General features: G+C 46.4%; 1 protein-coding gene across 1 annotated transcript in view; it reads left to right on the top strand.

The window, feature by feature from the left end:
* The first annotated feature begins 5,809 nt into the window (after positions 1-5,809).
* LOC134093428 (leucine-rich repeat and IQ domain-containing protein 1-like) overlaps positions 5,810-23,707 on the top strand; it is a 28,864-nt gene continuing 10,966 nt past the window's right edge. Inside the window, exons 1-10 of the mRNA XM_062546480.1 lie at positions 5,810-6,640; positions 7,958-8,110; positions 8,345-8,495; positions 9,259-9,452; positions 10,429-10,556; positions 11,952-12,025; positions 13,250-13,343; positions 17,871-18,041; positions 21,891-22,325; positions 22,641-22,812. Coding sequence (XP_062402464.1) covers positions 6,062-6,640; positions 7,958-8,110; positions 8,345-8,495; positions 9,259-9,452; positions 10,429-10,556; positions 11,952-12,025; positions 13,250-13,343; positions 17,871-18,041; positions 21,891-22,325; positions 22,641-22,812 — 2,151 coding nt within the window. The 5' untranslated portion in view covers positions 5,810-6,061. The remainder of the gene's footprint in view (positions 6,641-7,957; positions 8,111-8,344; positions 8,496-9,258; positions 9,453-10,428; positions 10,557-11,951; positions 12,026-13,249; positions 13,344-17,870; positions 18,042-21,890; positions 22,326-22,640; positions 22,813-23,707) is intronic.

Here is a 23,707-nt window from a genome sequence, read left to right as displayed (position 1 = left end):
TTGAGTTTATGAACGTGTTGGCTTTGGAATTGACAATGTCTACCAGCAAAACATTTCTCCTCAATGAACGGTTACACTTGGGCTTTCCAGCTTCATGTCTATTCAAATTGGAATGTCTGTTCACCCTGGAGCAATGGGTGCTATTTTTTTTTTTTTTTTTAAGAGAGAATTAACTGCATGCAGTCACACTTGAAAATGTTAAGGTGATCCAATTCTGAAGATTGAAGATTAAAAATATAAAAAAAAGTGTGAATACTTTGGTGAAACTTTTGAAATTTTTGTTCACAGATTGGTTTGACAACCAACTAAACAATGTGTAGTTATAGGATTTGGCGTCAGTGAGTTTACAATTAGAATGTGGCAGTCTTTAATCTCAAGAATGCATTTCAGAGGAGATTATATTTCAGCTATATAACACTGACTGAGGCCTTACGCCAAGGATTATCTGGGCTAAGTATTTGCTTTTCACGTGAGTTATTAACTTAAAGATCTATTACCGCATTGCGACCTGTTTTACCCATTACTTAAGATCCCATCATGAGTTTTCTCAGGGTCACACATGGTCACTAAAAATGCATCTGATGACATTGTACTTCAAGTTCACATGTGTTGACTGTTGAAATGCAATATAGGCCTAATGAGTGAAATGGACAGATACAGTATGTTGTAGTTGGGCCTGCAATTCATATTTGTTTCATATGCTGCAACATTTTGAACAGAAAGGTTTTCTATGGTGATATTTACAGTCTTGCAGTACATCGTATTGTACCGAAATGTAAGCCAAGGACAGAATGTAAGCACCATTAAAAGTGGCCAACTTTTAGCACTACTCCAGGTTTTCGAAGCACCTTTTTACATGTTCAGCCAGGACTATGCAGAATATTGTGGTTTGAGTCCATGTATTAAGTATCTATTACCCCCTTAAAAGCTTTTCATATCTGTCAACTTCTGATAACACAGCTAATGCCAGACACCTACCACTGCCAAAGAACTTCCGAAGCCAGGCGACGCCATTTCCGCTCCCAAAAAGCACCCTCAGGCAAACCCAGTGAGAGAGGAGAAGACCTAGAGGGCTCGGGCCCAGTAACGGCTACAGTCGAGTAACAGAAAAACCCTGGACTGTCCAAACACGGCGATACTATCCAAACGGGCGCTGCGTTGGGAGCCCAGCCGCCTTTGACGGCCATAATCTGCTGTGTAAATCTGCAGCCTCTGCTTGTCTGGTCCCTGTCTGGCTTCTGTGGGCACAGACAAAAAAACACTGGACTCCTTGCCCACTGACAAAGGGCAGCATGCTGCTCTCCCCTAATTGGAGTGGACAAGGCTTGCTGATGGGGCCTTTTTGAGCAATTGAACTTGGTGAATGCTTCTTAGAGGTCTAATGAAACATAGTCAGTCTGTTTGACTTCAACAACAAAAATCAGGCCCTCCCCACTCTACATCCCCTAGGCCTACAACTCAGTGAGTGAAGTTGGGCAACCACCCAGAATGACCTTGGCTAAAAGTGTCAGCACTGTTGTGAGTTATGTTTCTTAGAAGTTATTCCTCTGGATGCATGCCATCTAACCTTCCGTGTACAGCTATCACAACTTCTAGACATGCCATTTGAAGCCACCAGTCTTGGGAACTTTGACACCTCGTATGACTGTACGGGTTAATAACATGCTCATGAGAGCTGCAGAAGCCATGATAAAATATGTGCAGAAATAACCACCTCATCCTGTAAACACTATTAAACACTATTAATTTATAGGCCTACCACTGTTTTGGCTGGCCAGAACAATTCAAACAAATAGAAACATGTGCATTGACTTCACTGGCTGTCAAAATATTCAATAATGCATCACATGAGCCCATCTCTCTCGGCAGGCTGATGGGGTAGCACAGTTCATCAATTCCAGATAATCTTACTTTTAACCATGCCATAGCACGGTCTGTGGTAGTGAACCCCAATCAATGACTGTAGGCTATACTCTAATACAGCTGTACAACCAGTTGATTTCTCCCTGCAATTCCATTTACTTCCACCAGAGGCCGCACTGTCTCAACCATACCAGAGAGACACAGGGCTCTGGTCTCAACTAGCAATCAGTTATGCATGCAGTCTGTGGTTATAAATCAGTTCGCTTTTATTAAACCCCCCCACATAATCGTACATCTGTGAAGCAAATGTCTGCTTAGTGAGTCCGGTCTCTGTCCACGGCCATGTCGAAATTGCGTTAGGTTCTAGATTAGTGCTAGCTTTGTATGTCCCTCTTGGCTCACCACCTTAGCTTCTGTTTCTATAGCAACCATGACTCTATACACGACAAGCCCGAGACAGACAAACAAGAGAAGCTGTCAGCCAGCTGATTTAGCACAACCTCGTGTAAAATTTCCTGCGCTTACTTAAGATACAGTTTTACTTTTTACTCTTGTTGTGATGGCAGTATTTACTTGGAGGTAATATTACTCTATAAAGGAAGAGTTAAGCAAGAGCTGACTTATTCGCCAAAACGCTTGGCTTGATCCCATGCAATCAAGCTAACGTTGCTGTAACCTGGCTGTAAACGTGTCTGTTGCTTAAGATGATCAGTCCGAACTATTGGAATACGAACACTTGATTTCGCTTCACTTGATAACTAATCAAGGTACAACATAATGGATGCTGACGAGATCGAGAGAATTATCGATGAAGAGTTGAACAAGATGGATCTGTCAGAGGGTGATTTGGATGATTATGCGGAAGAAGACCTAACTTTACTCTTACCAGAGGATGACAGTGACTCTGAAGTGAGTTTGGTCGCTCATTTAAACGGTTTATTGCCCATGCTTCAACGTGACTTCTTTGACATGGGCGTGTTTTGCTTTTTTTCTTCAGACAGATGCCATGCCAGAGTCAGTGTTGACTTATTTTGAAGCAGCTAGAGACCGCATGAGTGTTTTTGAAAAACACCTCCATGAGGACCGAGAGGAGAACAGTAAGACTTGGCATTGCCTGCAGTGCATCCCAGGGACAGTTTCGGGGACAGTGATTGACCAGGCTGTCAAGATAACCTGTGTACTGAACCCATATATAATTTCTTTATTTCCTAGATGAGATATCTTGGAGTGGGACCTATGCATCATGTCAAAGTGAAGATATCCTTAAGGATCTTGCTGTTGGCGCTGATGAAGACCCTGTAGCTTTAAAAGAAAAAGTATGTTGGATGTTAATTAATTTTGACCTTAATTGGTAGCGGCCTCAGTTACTTTTGCTGGATGCAGAAATAATTAAGAAGAATTGTGTTTTTGACACATTATAAAAATACCATGGCAGACTAAATTCAGAAAGAAAGTTCAATATCAGTGTTCAATTGCTGTTTTTTTATGGAAACATTTTTAACTAATGAGTGTAATATTAATGCAGATTATTTCTGAGATAGAGGAACTACTTGGCCAACCCACTGCATTGGACCACCAGATGGCAGCAGAAGACAGTAGGCCTACTACATCACAGAATGGGAATGCAGGTGAGGCCTTTGACCACTGACACTATCATGCTAAATATCAATATCTGCTCATACAGAAGATGGCCCATATTGCTGCTGTTGAATGTATGTGTTTGTATATTGTGTTTGTCTATTTGTATTGCCCCTGATGTCAGATGTATTTACCTCTTCTTTTCTCTTCTCTTGTCTTGCAATGCTGTCCTGACTACCAAGTTGAAACATTACAGCCTATGCTATAACCTATTATGAGCCTATTGGCGCCTATTACCACTGGCTATCAGCCTATGCTGAACACTGAATGGAGACATTACCATTTGCCGTGTAGACTATTAGCCAACTCACTCTTTCCTGATGATTTCCTTCACCATGTTACATGTGTATTCTCTTCCCATTGGCAGTGTGTGAGCCCGATGAGTATCTGGAGTCAGAGCAGAGGCTCCAGCTGCAGATGGAGGACCTAGAGAGCAGGCTGAAGCAAGAGGAGGAGGAGAGGAGGGAGGCGCGTGAAGCTGGACGAGAGCAGCTCCTCCTCAAAGAGAAGGAGGAGGAGGAGAGGAGGAGGCGCAGGCAGAAGGAGTTTGCAGAGGAGCTGAATAAGATAGATGAGGACACTCGGGTGAGAGAGTTGCACTATTAATCTGTCACATAGATTAGTCTTGAAGGAATTATCAGAAAGGTGGATAGTTTTCTAATTTTGCAAAGATGTGTTTTACAAATAAATTAAATCGTTGCACTTCTAACTCCATATTCGTGAGCCAATAATGGGTGTCGCCATGACGCTAAAGTATTCAGAAATCCATTTTTCTCTTTCCGTCTGAAGCTGTGTTTTTTTAAAATGTTATGGTAGACAGTGCCTGACATCCTAAGCCATGTAAAAGTAAATTTTCTGTCAGCCATGTAATATAGAATATTCATACTGAGTGCAGAATAGTCAACATTTCATGAGTTGAAGAATATTCTCATGAATATATAATATAAGTCAGCCTGCTGAGCAGGGTGGGAATTTCGTCATTTTAGGGGCAAGGCCATTTGGCCTTCACCTTCTTTTTTGTTTTAGGGGCACCAAGGCCACATGATAGGGCACAAAGGCCACTGAGTAAAATTCGATGGTTTTACATTTCAGGGTTATCTCGACACAAATACATAGACCCGCTAGCCGCTGTAGGCTTTGAGAAACACTAACACAGCCTCAAACTTCTTTAAGTTGAGGCCCAATCATGGCAGACTTTGGTTGCGTTTGCTTTCTTTTTCCGTCGGTCCGCGATTGCGTGATCAATTGCGCAGCACATTATCAGGTGAAGCACCGGACCTAATTTCACTCAAAGAGCAAAGAGCGTTCCGTATCAGTTCAATACGGAACAAGACTTTTACGTGTCAAATACGGGACAATTCCGTATTATACTGAATGGTTGGCAACCCTAAGTCAGGGGCATAAAGGCCACTGTGGCCTTATGATGGGGTTTTTTTCACGGGGCATCAAGGCCAAAGTGTAGGGCAACGGCGGCCATGGCCTCATGGCCTTGGTATAATTCCCACCCTGCTGCTGAGACAAGGTGTATAATATAAGGTGGATAATACTCAAGAGCACATCATATTGTTCACATATGATTTGTTGTTCACAGTTTCTGAACACAGAGGTTGAAGAGACCAAGAAACTCACAGAGGTGAAAATGGAGCTGGAGTTAGCCAATCAGAAAGTGAGTTAACTTACTATGAATACTCAAGTGTATTTGAATATCCCGGTAGTTTGATGATCAGAGTAGTCTGACTGATAGTTTAACTGATCTCCCAAGGAGGCCATCAGGAGGCTGGAGGAGCAAATGGAGGAGGAGAGACGAGTGCTTGAGGAGGCGCAAGAGGAGCAGAGGAGAAGGCAGCAGGAGAAGAGACAGCGCGCGGCCACAAAGATACAGGCGGCCGTCCGCACCTTCCTCACCCGCCGCTGGACCAGGCCTGCATTGGAGCGGAGGAGAGAGGAGCAGAGGAGGATGCAGGAGCAGAGGAGGATGGAGGAGGAGAGGAGAGAGAGGGAGGAGAGACTTCGGCGGGAGCGAGAGGCGGAGGACAAGAGGAGAGAGGAGGAGGAGGCTCGCCAGAGGGAGGAGCAGGAGAGAAGGAGAGCGGCGTATGAGAAGGCCAAACAGGAGGAGAGGCAGAGACTGGAACATGAGAAAAGGATCGAGGAGGAGAGGAGGAGAAGAGAGGAGGAGGAGGAGAGGAGGAGAAGAGAGGAGGAGGAGGAGGAGAGGAGAAGAAGAGAGGAGGAGAGGAGGAGAAGAGAGGAGGAGAGGAAGAGAAGAGATGAGGAGGAGGAGGGGGAGAGAAGAAGGAAAGAAGCAGAGGAGAAGAAGAAACTAGAAGAAGAGGAGGAGGGGAGAAAACAAAGAGAAGAGAAAGAGAGACGGAAGAAATTTGAGGAGGAGAAGAAGAGAAAAGAGGAGGAGGAGAGACGGAGACAGCAGGAGGAGCAGAGAAGAAAGGAGGAGGAGGAAAGGAAGAGGATAGAGGCAGAAGAGCAGAGGAGAAGACAAGAAGAGGAGGAGGAGAGAAAGAGAATAGAGGGGGAGAGAAAGAGAAAACTTCAGGAAGAGATGAAAAGGAAAGAGGAAGAGAGAAAAAGGGAGGAGGAGAGGAGGATAAAGGCAGCAGAGGGCAGCAGAGCGCTGCAGGAGGAGAATGAGGAGGAGAGCGAGACCAGGGAGGTTCAGAGCACACACAGGCCTGGGCCACATGAGACAGAGAACACGCACGTGAACCCTGCTGAGCAGAGAACACCGCTGAGCTCTGATGATGTGAGGCCTGACGAGCCCCAAGCCAGGACTACTGGCACTGCCCCACAAACGTCGAATCGGCACCGCAGAGGAACCAACGGTCACCTGGATCAACCCAGCCCCACAGGGAACGGTCAGTGTGTTGGGCCCCAAAGCGCCCACACTGTTGAGGCTGTGCTGGCCGGGCCTGTGTGCCTGCCCGAGGCCACGGAGCAGAAGCGTCTGGCCTGGATGCTGAGCTGCATCCCCTGGTCCAAGCTCTCCGTGCAGAACAAGAGGAAGTGCCCCCCGGGGCCACAGGCCAAGAGGAGAGGGCCCCGGAGGCCAACGCAGTCCAGCCTGCCGCCTCTGTCCGTGGACATGGTCCTGCAGTCAGGGGCCTGGAGCTCCCTCACACAGGTAAGCAGGTCATGATAGATCATCAGGCTCTTAAACAGCTCTAGTAGATTCTATTGGAAATATTCAAGAAAACAACTGTCTTCTATCTGTTTATGAATTGCAACACCTGTCTGTGTGTTTGTGTGTGTGTGCGTCGCATAACCGTTTCGTCATGATAGATCAAAAAGGCAGATGCGCTCAAACTCTGAATTATTTCAATTCTTTGGGTGCGTAAAAAGAAAATAAACTAGTTTAAAGAAACATAAACGCACTCGCAATTATATTCTTTTGCTTTTATTTATCTGGACGGCATGTATAAGACGGACGCGTTTCGGCAAACAGCCGAAAACATCAAGACGCTGAGGACGGCTGTTTGCCGAAACGCGTCCGTCTTGTACATGCCGTCAAGATAAATAAAAGCAAAAGAATATAATTGCGAGTGCGTTTATGTTTCTTTAATCAGGTCATGATAATCATCAGGCTCTTAAACAGCTCTAGTAGATTCTATTGGAAATATTCAAAAATCTAGTCTTCTATCTGTTTATGAATTGCAACACCTGTCTGTGTGTTAAATGTGTTTGTGTGTGTGCGTCGCATTTAACCGCTCATCTGATTGATTTCAAACTTGGCAGGTGTCTTGCTACGGGCACAGTGGCAACTTTAACGTTGTTTGGGTACAAAATGCAAAAGATATCGTTGAATATATTGCTAAAAGAAGCACACATTGGCTTTTGCTGCTCTACTGTAGCCACTCCCCCGTCTGTGTGTTTGGGTGTTATTCGCATATCTGTCAAACAGTTCATCCGAGTGGTGTCAAACTTGACAGCTGTCTTGCTACGGGCACGAGTAAGTGCAGTGTCAAATCTGACATTGTTTGGATATGCAAAAGATATCGTTGAATATTATGTTTTTAAAAGAAGCACATATTTAAGGATATTTGTATCTGGAAAGCAGCTACAGACATTGAGTGGCAGACACTTATTGGCTACCAGAGACTGTTTTTGCGTCACGTTGTTGCAAATTTCATTATTCCACAAAATGGTTTGTCTTCTCTATTATCAAGTATTCAATAGGCTAAACATATTGCCTTGACTCAAAACAAATGTATTATTTTGATCTGTTAAAAATGTTGCACTGCACGCTTATTATATTATAATATAACTTTCAGTATTATTGAATGCGTAGCTGGAATGATGTTTTTCCCTATCACCCTATTTTTAAAGCAGGCCTGCGGCCATGTAATTGGGCTACAGCTTTTCTACAGGAATAGCATGTTTGAATGGGCATTGCACTGGTCACTAATAATGTCACACGTTGTATGTGCTGCACTGATAACAGGTCACTACTGTAATGCTGGAGGACCTGCCGGGCTGCAGCTTGTCCACTCTGGCTGCTTGCGGTCAGCTGCAGTCCCTCAGTCTCCGGCGCTGTGGCCTCACCTCTCTGGAGGGACTCAGCTCCTGCACACAGCTCAGGCAGGTCGATGTGCAGGTAAACAGCCCACCTACACGAGTCTCTGAGGCGTCTCAGCCTTTACCTGTCAATGTGCACACGTACACGTGTGTGCCTGTGTGTGTGTGTGTGTGTGTGTGTGTGTGTGTGTTTGTGTGTATGGTTGTTTGTGTGTATGGTTGTTTGTGTGACTGTGCCAGTAAGGTGACAGCTCTGAGGAAATTGAATTGAAACTATGGCGAGAGGCTTAGTGCTCTTGTGTTTTCCGTCCAGGAAAATTCCATCACGTACGTGGACTGTAGGGACCTGGCCCGGCTCCAGGTGCTGAGGCTGGGCAGGAACCAGCTGACCTCCATCCACGGCCTGGACGGAGCCGGGGGGCTGGTGGAGCTCCAGCTCTCCCACAACCGTATCTCTCGACTGGGTGAGAAGCTGTCCACCTTCCCTGGGAACATTATTCACATGACCTTTTACAATCCAGCGATTTAGCACAGCCGAGGTCCTCAGAGTTGTGTTTGGTAACACGATGGCTTTTTGGCACAGGCTGAGGTTATGGTATGATAATGTAATAACGTAATCTGTTTCACGCTAAAATGTTGAATCTGCCTTGAGATTTGATCGCAGCTCACAGAGACCTGGAAAACTGGAGTGTGCAGTGTCATGGAATAATCGTGATGTTCTGAATTGGTCTCAAATATGCTGTGATAAAGAGGGAAATAGCCTTTTTTAATATGTAAATTATTAACTAATTAATGTTTCAGGAAATGCTTCTCACCTCTGGTCTAAGGGGCCTATCAGCACTGTTTCTGGCACTGAAAGAGAGGGAGGGAGTGTCTCCTGTTGCCCACTTGGGGGAGACCTTTGCCTTTTTCCTGGATTTACCACTCCCTTCGCTGTCTCAAAAAATACTCAATATTTACTGAGATGGGACTGGATTAGTGTGAAGTGTTTGGGCACCTATCTTTAAGTCATGAATAAATATTTCATAAGGAAGAGGTTAAATGAGTCTAAATGCCGTTTAGTCTCCTCTGCATCCTATGAGGTTCGTCTTGCCTCTCCAGCCCAAACTGGATTAGAGCTCGAATTTCTATTCAAATTGCGGCTGAATGTCATTTTCGCTCCGGCCGTCCTTTGCCATTTTCTTGACGTCCGTCCTCTTATGCTTTTTAATGTCATTGCGTCTCAAGGTGGCCTGGAGGCTTTGAAGAATCTGCAGAGCTTGTGGATCGATCACAACCAGCTCACGAGTTCCCGCGGCCTGACCGAGGCTTTCACGCTGCAGCACCTCGACCTGTCGCACAATCACCTGACCAAGGCCGAGGGGCTTGACCACTGCGCCCTGCTCCGCACGCTGCGCCTGGCAGGAAACACGCTCATGGAGGTAGGACAGTGTCCAGCACTGTAGGAACAGCAGAACTGAGTAGCGACCCCCTGTATCAGAACCAGCCGTGGAACCCACTGGGCACTTCATTACAGCCTCCTTTTAAATGCAGTGAATTCAATATTTCAATCAATTTAGCGATGCAGTTTATTTTTTTTACCCTGTTTACATTTGGGGTATTGACACAAAAAGCAAAACAAAAATCAAAAGCAGAAAACATCTGAATCAGTTGTAGTGAATCCCTGTTTTTGTTGCTTCGCCACAACACAAAGACGGATATAAATGTCTTCAGCAGACTGTCATCGTTAACTGCAGTAAATGTTGAATCTGCCGGGAAAGGCTGCGATGCAATGATGACATTCCTTGTCAACGCTGGACAGAATCATTCTCAACGCTAATGATCTGCCACACCATTAAGCCGCCTGTCGCCATTTTAATTGAATTATGCTCGTCAGTCAGTCGTCAGGCGTGTGTACAGGGACCCGAAGCCTTATTAAAGCCGTATGAGTCTCCTGCGAGTGCTTCTCGGTGCTATTAGGCTCAGAACCGTGGTAATTGCCACCTCGGACTGGAGGAACATGTGCAGCTTTGCTCATGGAGAGTATTGTGTGTGTCCAGGGATGGGGAATTCTGACAACTTAAGTCTTCTAATTTGTGTCCTGTGCTGTGTATCAGAAGCCACATCACTCCTTGTTATGATTAGATATTTTTCAGGGATTATTTCTTGCTAACTACAAAACATAGATTAATGGTATGACTAGTCTTAGCAGACCACTAAAGATCTACACATCTGAAATGGTATTACTGTACGTGATTATATGACACCACTGACATCTGAGTTTTCCCACCTCCATAGATCTGCACAACAGCTGAAATGGTATTACTGTAGGTGATTATACTGTATGACACCACTGAGATCTGAGTTTTCCCACGTCCTCCTGCTGACTGGTGTGTTGTGGGCCTGTCTTTCCTGCAGGCTCCCAGTCTGAGGAATCATGTGCTGCTGGGAGAGCTGATGCTGGAGGACAACAGCATCTCCTGCCTGGAGGGCCTGGCCCGCTGCTGGTTGCCGCTGCTTCACAGCCTCAACGTGTCCCAGAACAGGTGGGTCCACTCACCCGTCCATAAGGAAGGGGTGGCTCATGATTAAGTATTGACACAGCCAAAATGTTGACAGTTATTGTATTTTTAGTCAGAGCCTCTACACTTTTGTCAATGATGTTGTTTTGGAATTGTTGGAAGCATTGCCTCATGGATTTGAATAGAAATGGCAGTAGAAATCTTAAGGTCATGGGTGTGTAGGGCTGTGATGTTTCTATGGTGGGGATCACAATAACCAGCGGTATTAACAGCAAAAGAGGTCGATTTTGTTTTGCTGGGTATTTTGACCAATCAAATCAAATCAGTAAGATTCTTTATAGGGGCGGGGCATTTCTTCCAGTTGTACATACAGTAATTTCCTGTATATTAGCTACATTGTGTATAAGCTGCAGGGCAGTGTTTTGTGCAAGTTGAAAGAAACAAAATCATGAACTGCCCCTGTATATTAACCTCATAGCCAAAGAAATTGAGCAAGATCAATGTATAAGCCGCGGCTAATAGTTGGGAAATTATGGTAGTAATTAGTACTTCACACCACTTAGCACCAAGACAGAACTTTGTTTAAATCTGACTGTAGTGCATGCAGAAGCAGCCTCCATAGCACATTCAGGTCCAAGTGCCCTCTAATCTACCCGAGGGCCGCGGTCATCTCCCGTTCCTCCCCATCTCCCTCCCACTCGCCTCCTCTCACTCTTCACTGTCCTGTCTCAAGAAGGGCAAAACCCCCAAAATACACTTAAACAAACAAAACAAAACAAAGCAAAGCCTTGCAATGCCCTTAGCCGCTGACACTTGTTTATGTTGAGTGTGCTCCAGCCTAGGAGAGTGAGTAATCATCTTCTATTAAAGGAGTCTTGATCTGATCTGTCGGCTGCATCGTGCATCACTGTTCCAGTGCAGGCAATCATTTTCATACAGTGTTAGAGAACGACGCAAAGCCAGTGATTTGTAAGGTCTTCTTATCAGTTATCACTTATTAGTTAGTTATCCAGGGCCACGTCTATTACCCAGAGGAATTGTGTTACTGTACCTCTCAGTTTCATAGTGTAGAAACAACACTGCTGTCAAACTCCTTTTGTGAGGACAATGTGTATACATTATATACATTATGTCTCCCTTTTGAATGTGTGAGTGATTCCGCTCAGTAAATTATAGGAGGAACACCTTTGGGAATCCATCCATGAATGGAGCGTCCATACTGTAAGTGATGTCCACGCAGTGCCTGAGCCCTGGTGGGTTGAAACAGATCCTGATGAGCACAGCGGGGGCTGCTTCCTCCGCCGCCTGGACGGCTCCAGATTCTTGGGTGTATCTGTTTGTGTGTGTGTTCTGCAGGGGCAGGACTGTCTCTGTGTGATTAGTGTTAACATGCTAACATGGACGCTCCCTGTGTTCCAGCCTTACCCAGCTCCCTCTGCTCTCTGACTTCATCTCCCTGACCACGCTGGATGTCAGTCACAACTGCCTCTCCGGTGGGTTCCCCCAATCTCTCCCTCCCTCTCCCTCTCCCCCTCTTTCTCTCTCTCTCTCTCTCTCTCTCTCTCTCTCCCCCTCTCTCTCTCTCCTGCCCTCTCTCTATCTCTCCTGCCCTCTTTCTCTCTCTCTCTCTCTCTCCCTCTCCCTCTCCCCCTCTTTCTCTCTCTCTCTCTCTCTCTCTCTCTCCCCCTCTCTCTCTCTCCTGCCCTCTTTCTCTCTCTCTCCCTCTCTCTCTCTCTCTCTCTTCTCTCTCCCTCTCTCCCCCTCTCCCTCTCTCTCTCTCTCTCTCTCTCTCTCTCTCCCTCTCTCCTGCCCTCTCTCTCTCTCTCTCTCCCTCTCTCTCTCCCTCTCTCAGCTGGCCTGTCACAGAGGTGGTCGGTGTGTTGAGTTATGCGCTGGCTGTGTGCAGGAGACAGGCCAGTGTGAGTGTGCTGATGTGCATGTGGAGTGTGTGTGCAGGAGACAGGCCAGTGTGAGTGTGCTGATGTGCATGTTGAGTGTGTGTGCAGGAGACAGCCCAGTGTGAGTGCGCTGATGTGCATGTGGAGTGCGGCGACGGGAGTGATGCTGTACTTACCTCATGCTTCTCTCTCAGCCTCATTTCCTCCCCCACTCAACAGGCTTATTTGCTTTCCACTGGCAGCTCTCAGTGCATTAAACGCTACATGGGACACGCTGCACTCTAATGCTGTGTGTGTGTGGTTTAGGATTTCTCGATGGCTGACTGATCAGAAATGGATAACAAAAATAAAGATGTTATTCGTATTAGCGGGGCAAATTGCTTTTCTCCCTCACTTTTTTTTTGTTTTCAGAAAAACAAATAAATAGAAAATAAAGTGTTTCAGCCCTGGTGATCAAGAAGAAAATAGTTTTAATTGCTCAATAGAAGACTAATAGATCCAATAATGTAATAAAATAAAGCACTTTTTCAATATAATATTGGATTTATTTGTCTTGATTAGTTATGATAGAGCACTGACATTTATTCCAGCACATGTTTTGTCGTGAGGCACCACATTAGCTCAGTAGTAGTAACTCGCTCCACTGACCAGACTGACTGCCACACACTCAACTAACAATTTCTGAAATGCAGAAAGAATGTCTTACGATGGTCTAAATTGGTCTGTTGTGTTGTATATACCGCCATTTTCTAATGCCATGGTGTGTGTGTGTGTGTGTGTGTGTGTGTGTGTGTGTGTGTGCGCGCGCGTGCGTTACAGAGCTGCAGAGTGTTTGTGAGTGTGTCCAGGGATGCTCCCATCTGCAGCAGCTCAACCTGACTGGCAATCCTCTTCAGCAAGACACCAGCTGGAGGTAAGGAACTAAACATGCTCTCAACACGGAGTGGGCTTTGGTCTACTCATGTTACTGTAAGCAATGTTTGTGCATCATCAGCCGACTCATCAGTCTGTAGAGGAATCAGCCCGTGTCTGACTGTTGAACTTAGTCCTGGCACGCGCCCGCTTTTATTCAGTGCTTTAGGAAGCTGTAGGGAAGAGAAATTCAGAGCAACAGTGCTTTTGTGAAGCGCCCAATCAGACGGGTCCTTTCAGAAGCGTTCCTGTCTTGAACGTGCGGAGAGGTTCTGACGTGGACGCTCTGGTGGAGAGCGGTTTGTTTTGGAGCTTCACCAGGTAGAACCGGGGGCCTCTGGAGGGGGAGGGGGGGGGGGCATTCCAGCCCCAAAGCCACCGCAATTTCATACTTGTCACGAGAACGTGAGACGGACGCGGAGGCGGCCGGCGTGGCTGGAGCGGGATAAGACGAGGAAGGCAGAATAAACATTCCTGTCTTAACGCATGGCTTCCTGGTGCCTCCCGTCGCTCCGTTCCGCTCTGCTCCACACCCGCACGTCGCCGTCCCGGGGCCCAAATCGCCCGGCCTGCCCACCGGCCCGCTCCGCTCCGCCGACCTCCGCCGGCCCGATCAGATTACCCAGTGATCTGCCGACATCCTTGCACACGTGGACTTAAGTGGCCGTAATTCCCAAAATATTGACGCGATGGGAGGCAGCGGCGGTGGCGGCGGCGGGGGGAGAATATTTTCGGAGTGAATTGGTTCTTGCTCGGATAGTGCCAAAAAATGCAGTTGTCTGTCTGAAACGGTCCTGTGTGGAGAGCGGTGAGTGTGTAGGTGTGTGGTGTGTGTGTGTGTGTGTGTGTGTGTGTGTGAAGGAGGGGAGGGAGAGGGGGAGAGTGAAGGAGAGGAGAGGAGAGGAGAGGGAGAAATGCAAACCTAGAGGAATGAAAACATGGAGAAGAGCACAAGCACAGGCCTCGGCTCTGCTATTGAAAGGCACGGCTCTAGGCTCTCTCTCTTTCTCTCTCTCTTTCTCTCTCTCGCTCTCACTCTCTCTCTCTCGTCTTGTTTTCCCTCAGTAACCTCCCAGTCTTACCCGTGATTTAAGAGGCTATTTCACACTCCCACGTAACGCCTTAAAATGCAGCCTCCTCTTCATCTGATGTCCAGCATCTGTGAGGTGGCTGATGATTCTGATATTCGTGTTAAGGAGGGTTCACGCGAGTCTGCATTAGCTTTTATGTCTGTGTGTGTGTGTGTGTGTGTGTGTGTGTGTGTGTGTGTGTTTGCGATACTTCTTTTGACTCTCTGAAGTCATCGTCTGGTGTTTAGGAGGGAGGAGAGCGTGGACGGTGCTCTCAGACCTAGTCTTAATATTCTCCTGAACTTTGTCTAACCCCAAATGCCACCAATGGAATTAGTCCCCTCGTTTCTCCCCCTCCAGCCCGACTCTTTCATCCAGGGCCAGATATAACACCCGCTAAATTAAAACACCAAAGGGGATGTGAAAGAATTACACTGCGTTTGAGCTGCTAAGCTCGGGGGAAAGAGCCAGGGCTTTGGCCTGATTAATCTGAGCCCTCCAGAAAGTTGTGTTTTGGGGGAAGTTTTCACTAAGTGAAATATGGAGGCGGGAGGAAGGACACAGCTGGACCTGCTACGGCGCGGCCAAGAGGAACATCCTATCTGCACGGGCCGACAAACTGAACTGGCCCTACTGGATATCAGTGCACACACACGTACACAATGCACACACACACACGCACACACACACACACACACACACACACACATACAGTACACAAATATACACACACACATGCGCATTCACACTCTCTCTCTCTCACACACACAAACACACACACACACACACACACTACACACACACACACACACACACACACACACACACACACACACACACACACACACATGGTCTCACACACATGCGCCCATTTTATTTTAGTAACAATTTAGTTCCCGGTTGTCTTGTGAATTACCGGTAAGTATTGTCTTTCCTAAATAACCCGTGGATTGTGATGTATTTTTCGGAAAAGAAAAAGAGGCCGACTTCCTCGCCGCGGCACTGCCAGTCCCTGCGCTCATAGTCCTGACTGGAGCTTAATGGTAAATATAATTTGTGTGTAATGGACTCATGCAACAGGCGCTCACTTTGATCCTGCGTCTTTATTTGGGGTTTGCTTTTGTTTTGGGGGACGGACGGCCAGGGAACACAGCCGCAGACGGCGGATAGAATGCCATCTCATGCGGCAGACTGCAGTTTGGCCGCATCAAAACATCATTAGCGTGACAGGACACAGCGCACAGCGCTGCCTTTGAGTGCTGAGCAAGGAGACTGCAGTTAGCTGCACGCTCATGTACTTAGCGATGCTAAATCTGAAGCAGTGTGCACGTACCTGGATAGTGTACTGCTAAAGAGAAGGCAATGACAACTGCCATGAAAGCAAACATGTCTGGCTGAGGTGCAGGGCTTCAGGGTAGATGTCCTCAGTCCTAAGTGTAATTAGTGCTACAGTAGCCTTTAAAGCGATCAATTGTGTTCAAATGTTACATGAATATTTTCTATACATTTTTATAGTAATATTTTGACATTAATGCTTGTATTTGCACTGCAAGGGTAAGACAATATTTAGTTTTGTTATGGTACATTTCAAGAACTTCTCAAATTAATAAAGCACATTTATGAAAATATCAACGAGCTATTATAGTCCAACATTGCTGAAAAACAAATATTTTGTCATTATATAGATTTATTATTTTTAGTGTATTTTTAGGGCTAATCATGGTTTTGTAATTGTATTGTGAATATGTGTTTAGTAATAGTCTTAAGTAATATTTAATATATATATATTAAGTGTAGACAATGTAATGAAATGTCTATATTGGGCTCATCTCTGTGAATCAGCTCTTATAGTGTTTAGTGAGAGAGCAGCTCTTCAGCCAGATTTTTCACATTCTTTAGTCCTCAAGCAGCCTCAGGCAACTTACCTCTCTTCATGCCCTACTGCCGACCAGTAACACATACACACACACACACACACACACTCACACACCCACACACATACACACACAGGCACAAGCACAAGCCAATATTCAAACAGACACACACTGACAACACACACACACACTTGCAATGGGGAGTTGCAAATACCACAGATACGCAAACACATTAAAATAAAATCTACACAGAAATGCAGAAATACTCAAACTTACTCAGACTCAAAACCCGCTTATACAGTTCACACACACACACACACACACACACACACACAGGCACATTGATACATACACCCACAAGCACACGCACACGGACACACACTCACACGACACACACACATACACACACAGGCACTCACACACATCCAGCAGCCAACTGCAGAGCTTTGAGTCAGAAGTGGTAACGTTTTAAATAAAGAATCAAAAGGGGCCCTGCTTGACTGGCAGCCTCATCTCTGGCCCGCCGCCCAAAGGGCCCGTTTGCTCTCTCCAACTAAACTGCGTGTCATCACATACTTCTGTCCTGAGAACAGCGCACTGTGACCAGACCCCCTCTCTCCCTGACCAGAGCGACTCTTTGTTGACTCTCCTGGGCCCCGAAATGTCAAACTCATTATAGTTTCTCATTCCCAATCCCTAACCAATGTCATCTGTTGAATGTAAATACGGCACTCTCCCATGGAAGCCTGCATGAGGGGAGAGAGCGCCAGGGCTGGAAATAGATGCTTTGGTTGGTGGAGGGCATTGCGTGATTGGAGCAGAGCAGAGTAACATTATGAATTTAGCTGCCTGTTGAATGTTGGAATATTTCACACATGTGGGTTGGGCATGACTCTGGATCAAACGCTGAATGGTTATGTATTCATAACAATTTAATGTAAGGTCATTAAAACATCCAACTTAATAGTAGAATGCGAGGGTAAATGATGCTAAAAATGTCGGGGGGGGGGGGGGGGGGTTGTATTCAGTTGAAGAATTGTTTTATTTTTTAAAACATTTTTTACAGTAAACATTTTTCAAAAATGTCTATGCGTAGATATATGTTCCACAGACCCTTCTGTTTGCGTTCCTGTTTTCTGTAACTCTGCCGTAATGTGGAGTGACAGAGTGTGACTCATGTCATGTGCTGTGCTGTCTAGCCACTGGCCTGAGCAGACAGGCTCACCACTTAGGCCTCCATGCTAATGTGTGCAATGAGTGGGCCACATGTCGCAGAAAACACCCTGTTATTTTAACCAGTTTTATGCTACAGCTGAGTGATTCATTGTCAGTATAATTTTAGATCATTTAATTACTTTAAATCAGAGACTGTCTGTGGATATATATGCATAACCATGACTATATGATAATGTAATAATTATAGAACAGAATTCTGCCTTCCATAAAGGATGGAAAGTGGTGTGTGTTGACCTAATTTGAAAGGTGAAACACTCATCGGATGTAGAGAGAGAGAAGGAGAGTGCTGCGTTGGGTCAATAAATAAAGAAAAAATCTCATTGGATGTGTCTGGGTGTTCCCCCTCAGGTCCTCTCTGCTGGCCGCTGTGCCGGGTCTGCTGCTGGTGGACGGAGAGGAGACTGGAGTGTGTGCGTCGCCCCGGACCAGCCGGCCCATGGAGGGCAGCGTCCAGGCCCTGTGCCAGACCCAGCAGCTGCAGCTCCTCCGCCTGCAGAGCACACAGTGGGCAGAGATCAGGTGAGGCTCGTAGCACAGCACAGCACCACACACACACACACACACACACACACACACACACACACACACACACACACACACACACACACACACACAGATACACACACACACACACACACACACACACACACACACACACACACACACACACACACACACACACACACACACACACACACACAGTGGTCAGCTGAGTTTCACAGCACAGTGCAGAGATTGCTAGTGTACACAACCTGCGCAACACAAGCACCGTAATCTACTCAGGTGAATCTCCTAATGAGTTGAACAGCGCTGAATTCCAACAGCACCATCCTGTACACTCATCAAAGATCGGTCTCATAATTATGCTACTGCGTGTGCGCTGTGCTGTCTTCTATTAGAGTCTCATTTAATTGAGTTATCTATCGGGGAGTTCTTGGTATTTCAAAAGTAGGGTTGAAAATAATTTTTTCTTTGCTGGGCTTTACGCCACTCCAAATGTCATTACCTAAAATCAAATATGCTCAACATATTAACACATTATCCATGCCAGCGTGTAGAGGAGTGTAAAATTGACCAAAATAAGCAGGAAATAAATAGGAAAATTAAGATAAGTAATAAAAGTAATATGGACACACACATTCAAAGTATTAGTGAGTATACTGTATGAGATGTTATTTTACTTTGCTGGTAAAATTAGACACAATTGACTTACCTTCTGGATTCTGTTTTCCTAAAGCATGTTTACGTTAAGTGGTAAAGATGGATTTATAGATTTACAGCCCATTAACACTATGGACTGTTTCCCAAAAGCCTCATAACTAGTTGTTGAAAGCAGCTGTAAATGTAATGACTATTTCTGAGTAGTCTTGACGAATGCATGTTAAGTGCATCTCAGACAGAAAAACTAGTTTTGGTCACCAGTAGAATGTCTTTAATGTCCACATTAATGCATTGATATGTTTGTACACAACAGTATTGATACATTGAACTACAAGTTTTTAGAAATGTTAGTATCTTATACAGTTAAATTATAAAAATTAGTTTAAATGCCACAAATTATAGCAATTAATGTTGTAGTAATGGACCAATGCTGATGCTTCCCTTTTGCTCTATACCATTTATTGAAACATATAATCAATGCAAAACTGATTCAGAAGGCTTACCACAATCATTTATTTACCATGGACAATGGCTAGGTAAAGGTAAAGACGCTAACTTACCAGGAAACTACACATGGGTATTTTCACTTACTACACTTACTACCTATCCTAAAATCAAACATTACATATACAGTAGCATTAAACATTTATCTCACTCCTGAACACACAAAATGATGGGGTGTAATACAACACACAGACACAGAAGCTCGGAGTCCCTGTGCAGCTAGAATGTGTTTAATTTGTCTTCCTTTTGTCTTGTGAACTGTATTTGGTCTGTTGAATGTACTAACTAAGGAGTGTACACACTGCACATACATGGTGAAGCAGCCATGACATTTATCCTGGCAACTCACTGGACATATTGGCACCTTTTAAATGAACTGCAGCACTCAACACTGCACACTGTGCACAAGGATTTGGACTTTACATAAGTCCAAGAGTTTGGCGCTTTGACCTGCCGCTGCAGTTCCTGTGCAGCCCGCCCATATTTCCCTTTGGTCAGCGCCGGCCACAGAGCCTGGACACTCGACAGGCTGCGTAGGCGAAGATGTTTTCACTCTGTGCTGAGCACGGACACTGTGCGCCACAGGGCTGTTTTCACCTCTAGCCAATACAAGGGAGATTCCACAGCGCCCCCCTGCCTGGCCGACCACCTACACATGAAACAGCCATCACGGCTGCCTGTTTTGACATTGGTTGGCGTGACCTTGTGAAATGATATTGCGTCGTGGATGAAAGCAGCGGGGGGGTGGAACCCCCAACTGGTTCAGTCGGAGGTCTCGCATGGCTCGGAGGACTGGGCTAAGCCCAGATACACCCCAGTATACGCACACCCGCACGCACTCACACACACACACACACACACACAAGCACGCACACACATTTTCACACTTTCACACATACACACACACACACACACACACACACACACACACACACACACACACAGCCACAGATGCTCACGCACATGCACACTTTCACATTCACACACAAACGCGCCCACACACATACACACTTTCACATTCACACACACACACACACACACACACACACACACACACACACAGATGCCCCTCCCCGCCACTAACCCTTTGGCTGTGTGGACAATGGGTCTTTTGGGGCTGCGCTGGGCCTTACCATCACCATTTAACTCCTGACCCGACCTGGTGTCAACCCCGGGGTTCAGTAAGGTGAGCAGTCTGCAGCCTGCACGTGTGATGCGGGGCGGGTCTGATCGGGCGGCCAGATTGCCCGGCATCAAACCGCCCCGGCGGGCCCCGAGGGAGCGGGCCCGTGGCTCTGGTTACATCACATCATATCACATCATGGCCTCACGGCCTCAATCACGCCGAGGCTCACTCCGCTGCTTCAGAGCCATGGGCTTCTCCAGCCATCACTCCTTAGAGTTGAACCGATTGCTCTGAAATGCAAATAGTTGAGCGAGTAAGTGTGCCATGTACTCGTAAACGCATAACAAGGATGTCCGACATTAATGTGTAATTTGACTACCGGTCATTAACCAGAGAGTCTATATGTCAGCTTTTCATTTTTAGTGTTTGTCTTGGAGTACATTCTCCTTGCTTGCAATAACGTTGTGCTTTCTAAAGAGATCATATGAGATGGCCAAGACAATTTGACATTCATTTATTTAATGAAGAAATTGGATTAGTGCACTAGTCATTCACTCACTCATTCATGCACCTCTGTAGCACAGTCGTCTGATTGGTGGATCCTCTTGTGGGTAATGTAATGCTATGGACAGAAAGACATAGGATGGCCTTCCCCATTCTCTCCCGGTCAGACAGCACTTTCACTGCGACCCCATGGTGAACCGGAGGGTCGGAGGAGAAGCAGCGGATACTGGGGGGTCTGTTGTCTGTCTGGACCCCTCTGGCCGCCTCCGCTCCTTCTTGGGGGTCGGCTGAATAGCGGGGTCTCTGTGTGCGGATCAGCCCGGGCACCTGGGGCTAGAGCAGGATTGGCCCGAGAGGTCAGCCTCCAGGCCGGGTCAGCAGTAGCTGTTGCTAAGAGGCTGATAAGCGCGCTATTGAGGTGGCTTTGTAGGGGCGCTTATGTGGCCTATTGAAAGAGGCATTGTGCAGATGTGCACCACAGAAACCTGCAGCGCGTGGCATGGAGGACAGTGCACATGTCAGATGGACATCTCACACACACTAGGGTCTTCATTAGAGAGATGCACATCACACACACGAGGGTCTTCATTAGGGAGAGGATTATTTGCACATCTCACACACTTGGGTCTTCATTAGAGAGAGGATTATTTTTCTGTGATGTTTTCTTGATTGACATGAAAAAAAAACATGATGTTTTATATGTTTTCCATTATTTTGATATTACTGGTGTCGCATTATGGAGGTTAGAGGCTGTTTAATGTCCACATTAGTATTTAATAGGATCTGGTTACAGTGAATCTCTCTGTCTGTCTCTCTGTCTGTCTATCTCTCTCTCTCTCTCTCTCTTTCTATCTCATTTTGTGTTCTTCCTTTCTCCTCTTTAAAAACATGATGTTTTATATGTTTTCCATTACTTTGTTTTTACTGTGTTGGCATCATGGCAGTTGGGCTGTTTCATTTTCATATTAGTATTTAATTGGATTCAGTTACAGTGAATCCCTCTGTCTGTCTCTCTTTCTGTCTATCTCTCTCTCTCTATCTCATTGTGTGTTCTCTTTCTCCTCTTTAAACAGCTCTGCTTCTTCGCCCTTGGAGGCCCAGCTCCTGTCTGGTTGCCATAGCGAGGCACTTTTCCGGCTGGCCGAAGAGCAGCGGTACGCCCATGAGTACGGCGACACCAGCATCACCCACACACAGCCGGCCCCCACGCACCCTCTGGAAGCCCACTCCCCTGCACCGTGCTCACCCACCGCGGCCGCTGGGGAGGCCATGCCTGCTTTGAAGTACGCCATTCGGACCCCTTCCCCACCAGAGCAGCGTCCCACCCGGGCCTTTGGAGACCACCGGTCCTCACGGCCCTCTGACCCGCACGGTACCGGTTCAGCCGACCGACCCGAGCGGCCCGCTGCCACTGGTGGGCCGGACGTGGGCCAGCGCGCGCAGAGGCCCGGCCACGGCCTCCCTGACCGCAGCCCGGGCTCACGGCACGCTAAGCTGGACCTGAGGAGGTACGAGCCCCCATGTAATGGATTCCCTTTCAGCGTGCGCTATATTGGTTTTCTGTCTGCTCAGATTTGTCATCATTACAGCGCTCCTACCAAGAGTTATTGCGCTGCGTTCTTGTTTGAGGACGGGGGCGTTCATGTGTGTTTTATCAGGGGTGTATTTATTGGGGAAACTTATCTTGGTAACTTATTGTAGTCAAAGCACGTCTTGACAAAAGATCGTGCTGAACGTGTCATCCAGATGTTTGTACAGGGGAAGTTCACAGGAGGTATGATGTCATGATGATCATGTGGTTTAGATCTGTCTGTCTTGTGCAGCATGGCAGCTGTGATCATCCAAAAACACTGGCGAGGATACCAGTGCCGCAGGAGGAAGTGCCCACCTGAAAGCCCAGAGGCTCATGGGAGATGTAGTCCTTCAGTGAGGAGCAAGCTTGGGATGGCATTGCCAAAGCCTTCAGACCGGGACCATGCTGCCACTGTAATTCAGGTATGGCTGTCTCACCTTTTGCGGTTGTTTGTAATGTTGAAAGAATGTGTTGACACTGGACCAGTATTTGGTTGGGAGTATATTGTTTGACAGTCTTCAAATCTTCCTCCAAGTTCTCTCCTTTTTTATCCTGTAATGGTTGGATCTCAGGCCAGTGAGTCAGAGAAAAAAAAGATTTTTCTGTAGTCTCTGTGCAAAGTCATACTTCATATTAATGGTGAGTATCCCTTAAATCACCCCCTATCCAAGTGTTATATTCTTGCAGTGTTTGTCTTTGAACTGCTCCATGTTTTTCTTTTCATTTTAGCCATAACAGAATACAAAGCTCAGCCTTTTTGGGTCTGAGTAGAGCCGAGGTCGCCACTGCAGGGCTTACTGGCATTAGCGCATGTTCAATTGAGAGATACTGTTTGGGAAAACATGCCGTCCTGGATGCTTCATTTCTCCTTTCTTCTTCTTTTAACACTATTCCTCTCTCTCTGTCTCTCTCTCATTCTCTCTCTCATTCTCTCTCTCATGCTCTCTCTCTCTCTCTCTCTCTCTCATTCTTTCTCTCCCTCTCTCACTATGTTTAATGGGTCTCTGCAGGGTTGGGCCACGGTTGAAAAAAAAAAAAAAAAAGATTAATCAGATTCCAAAACTTTGCCGAAGTGGGAGCACTGGGATTCCAGTGCGCTCGGCTCACGCAGGCATTTTCGGGCCCTCCGTCGGGAATTTCCTCGCGGGGAGAGATTTAGAGATGTCCTGGCGTTCCATTTGTCTTGTAGCGCCCGAGTCACCGAGAGTTCAAACAGCAGACCGCTGGGCAATTAAACGGGGGTTAGCATGTTTTATCTTCCTAATGGGATAACACACAATATTTACGCTGGCGCCTGATTCATGGGCCTTTGTGCCG

The sequence above is a fragment of the Sardina pilchardus genome, chromosome 10 (assembly GCF_963854185.1).
Source record: "Sardina pilchardus chromosome 10, fSarPil1.1, whole genome shotgun sequence".
Classification (NCBI taxonomy): Eukaryota; Metazoa; Chordata; class Actinopteri; order Clupeiformes; family Clupeidae; genus Sardina; species Sardina pilchardus.
This window is presented reverse-complemented; position numbering and strand designations above follow the sequence as displayed.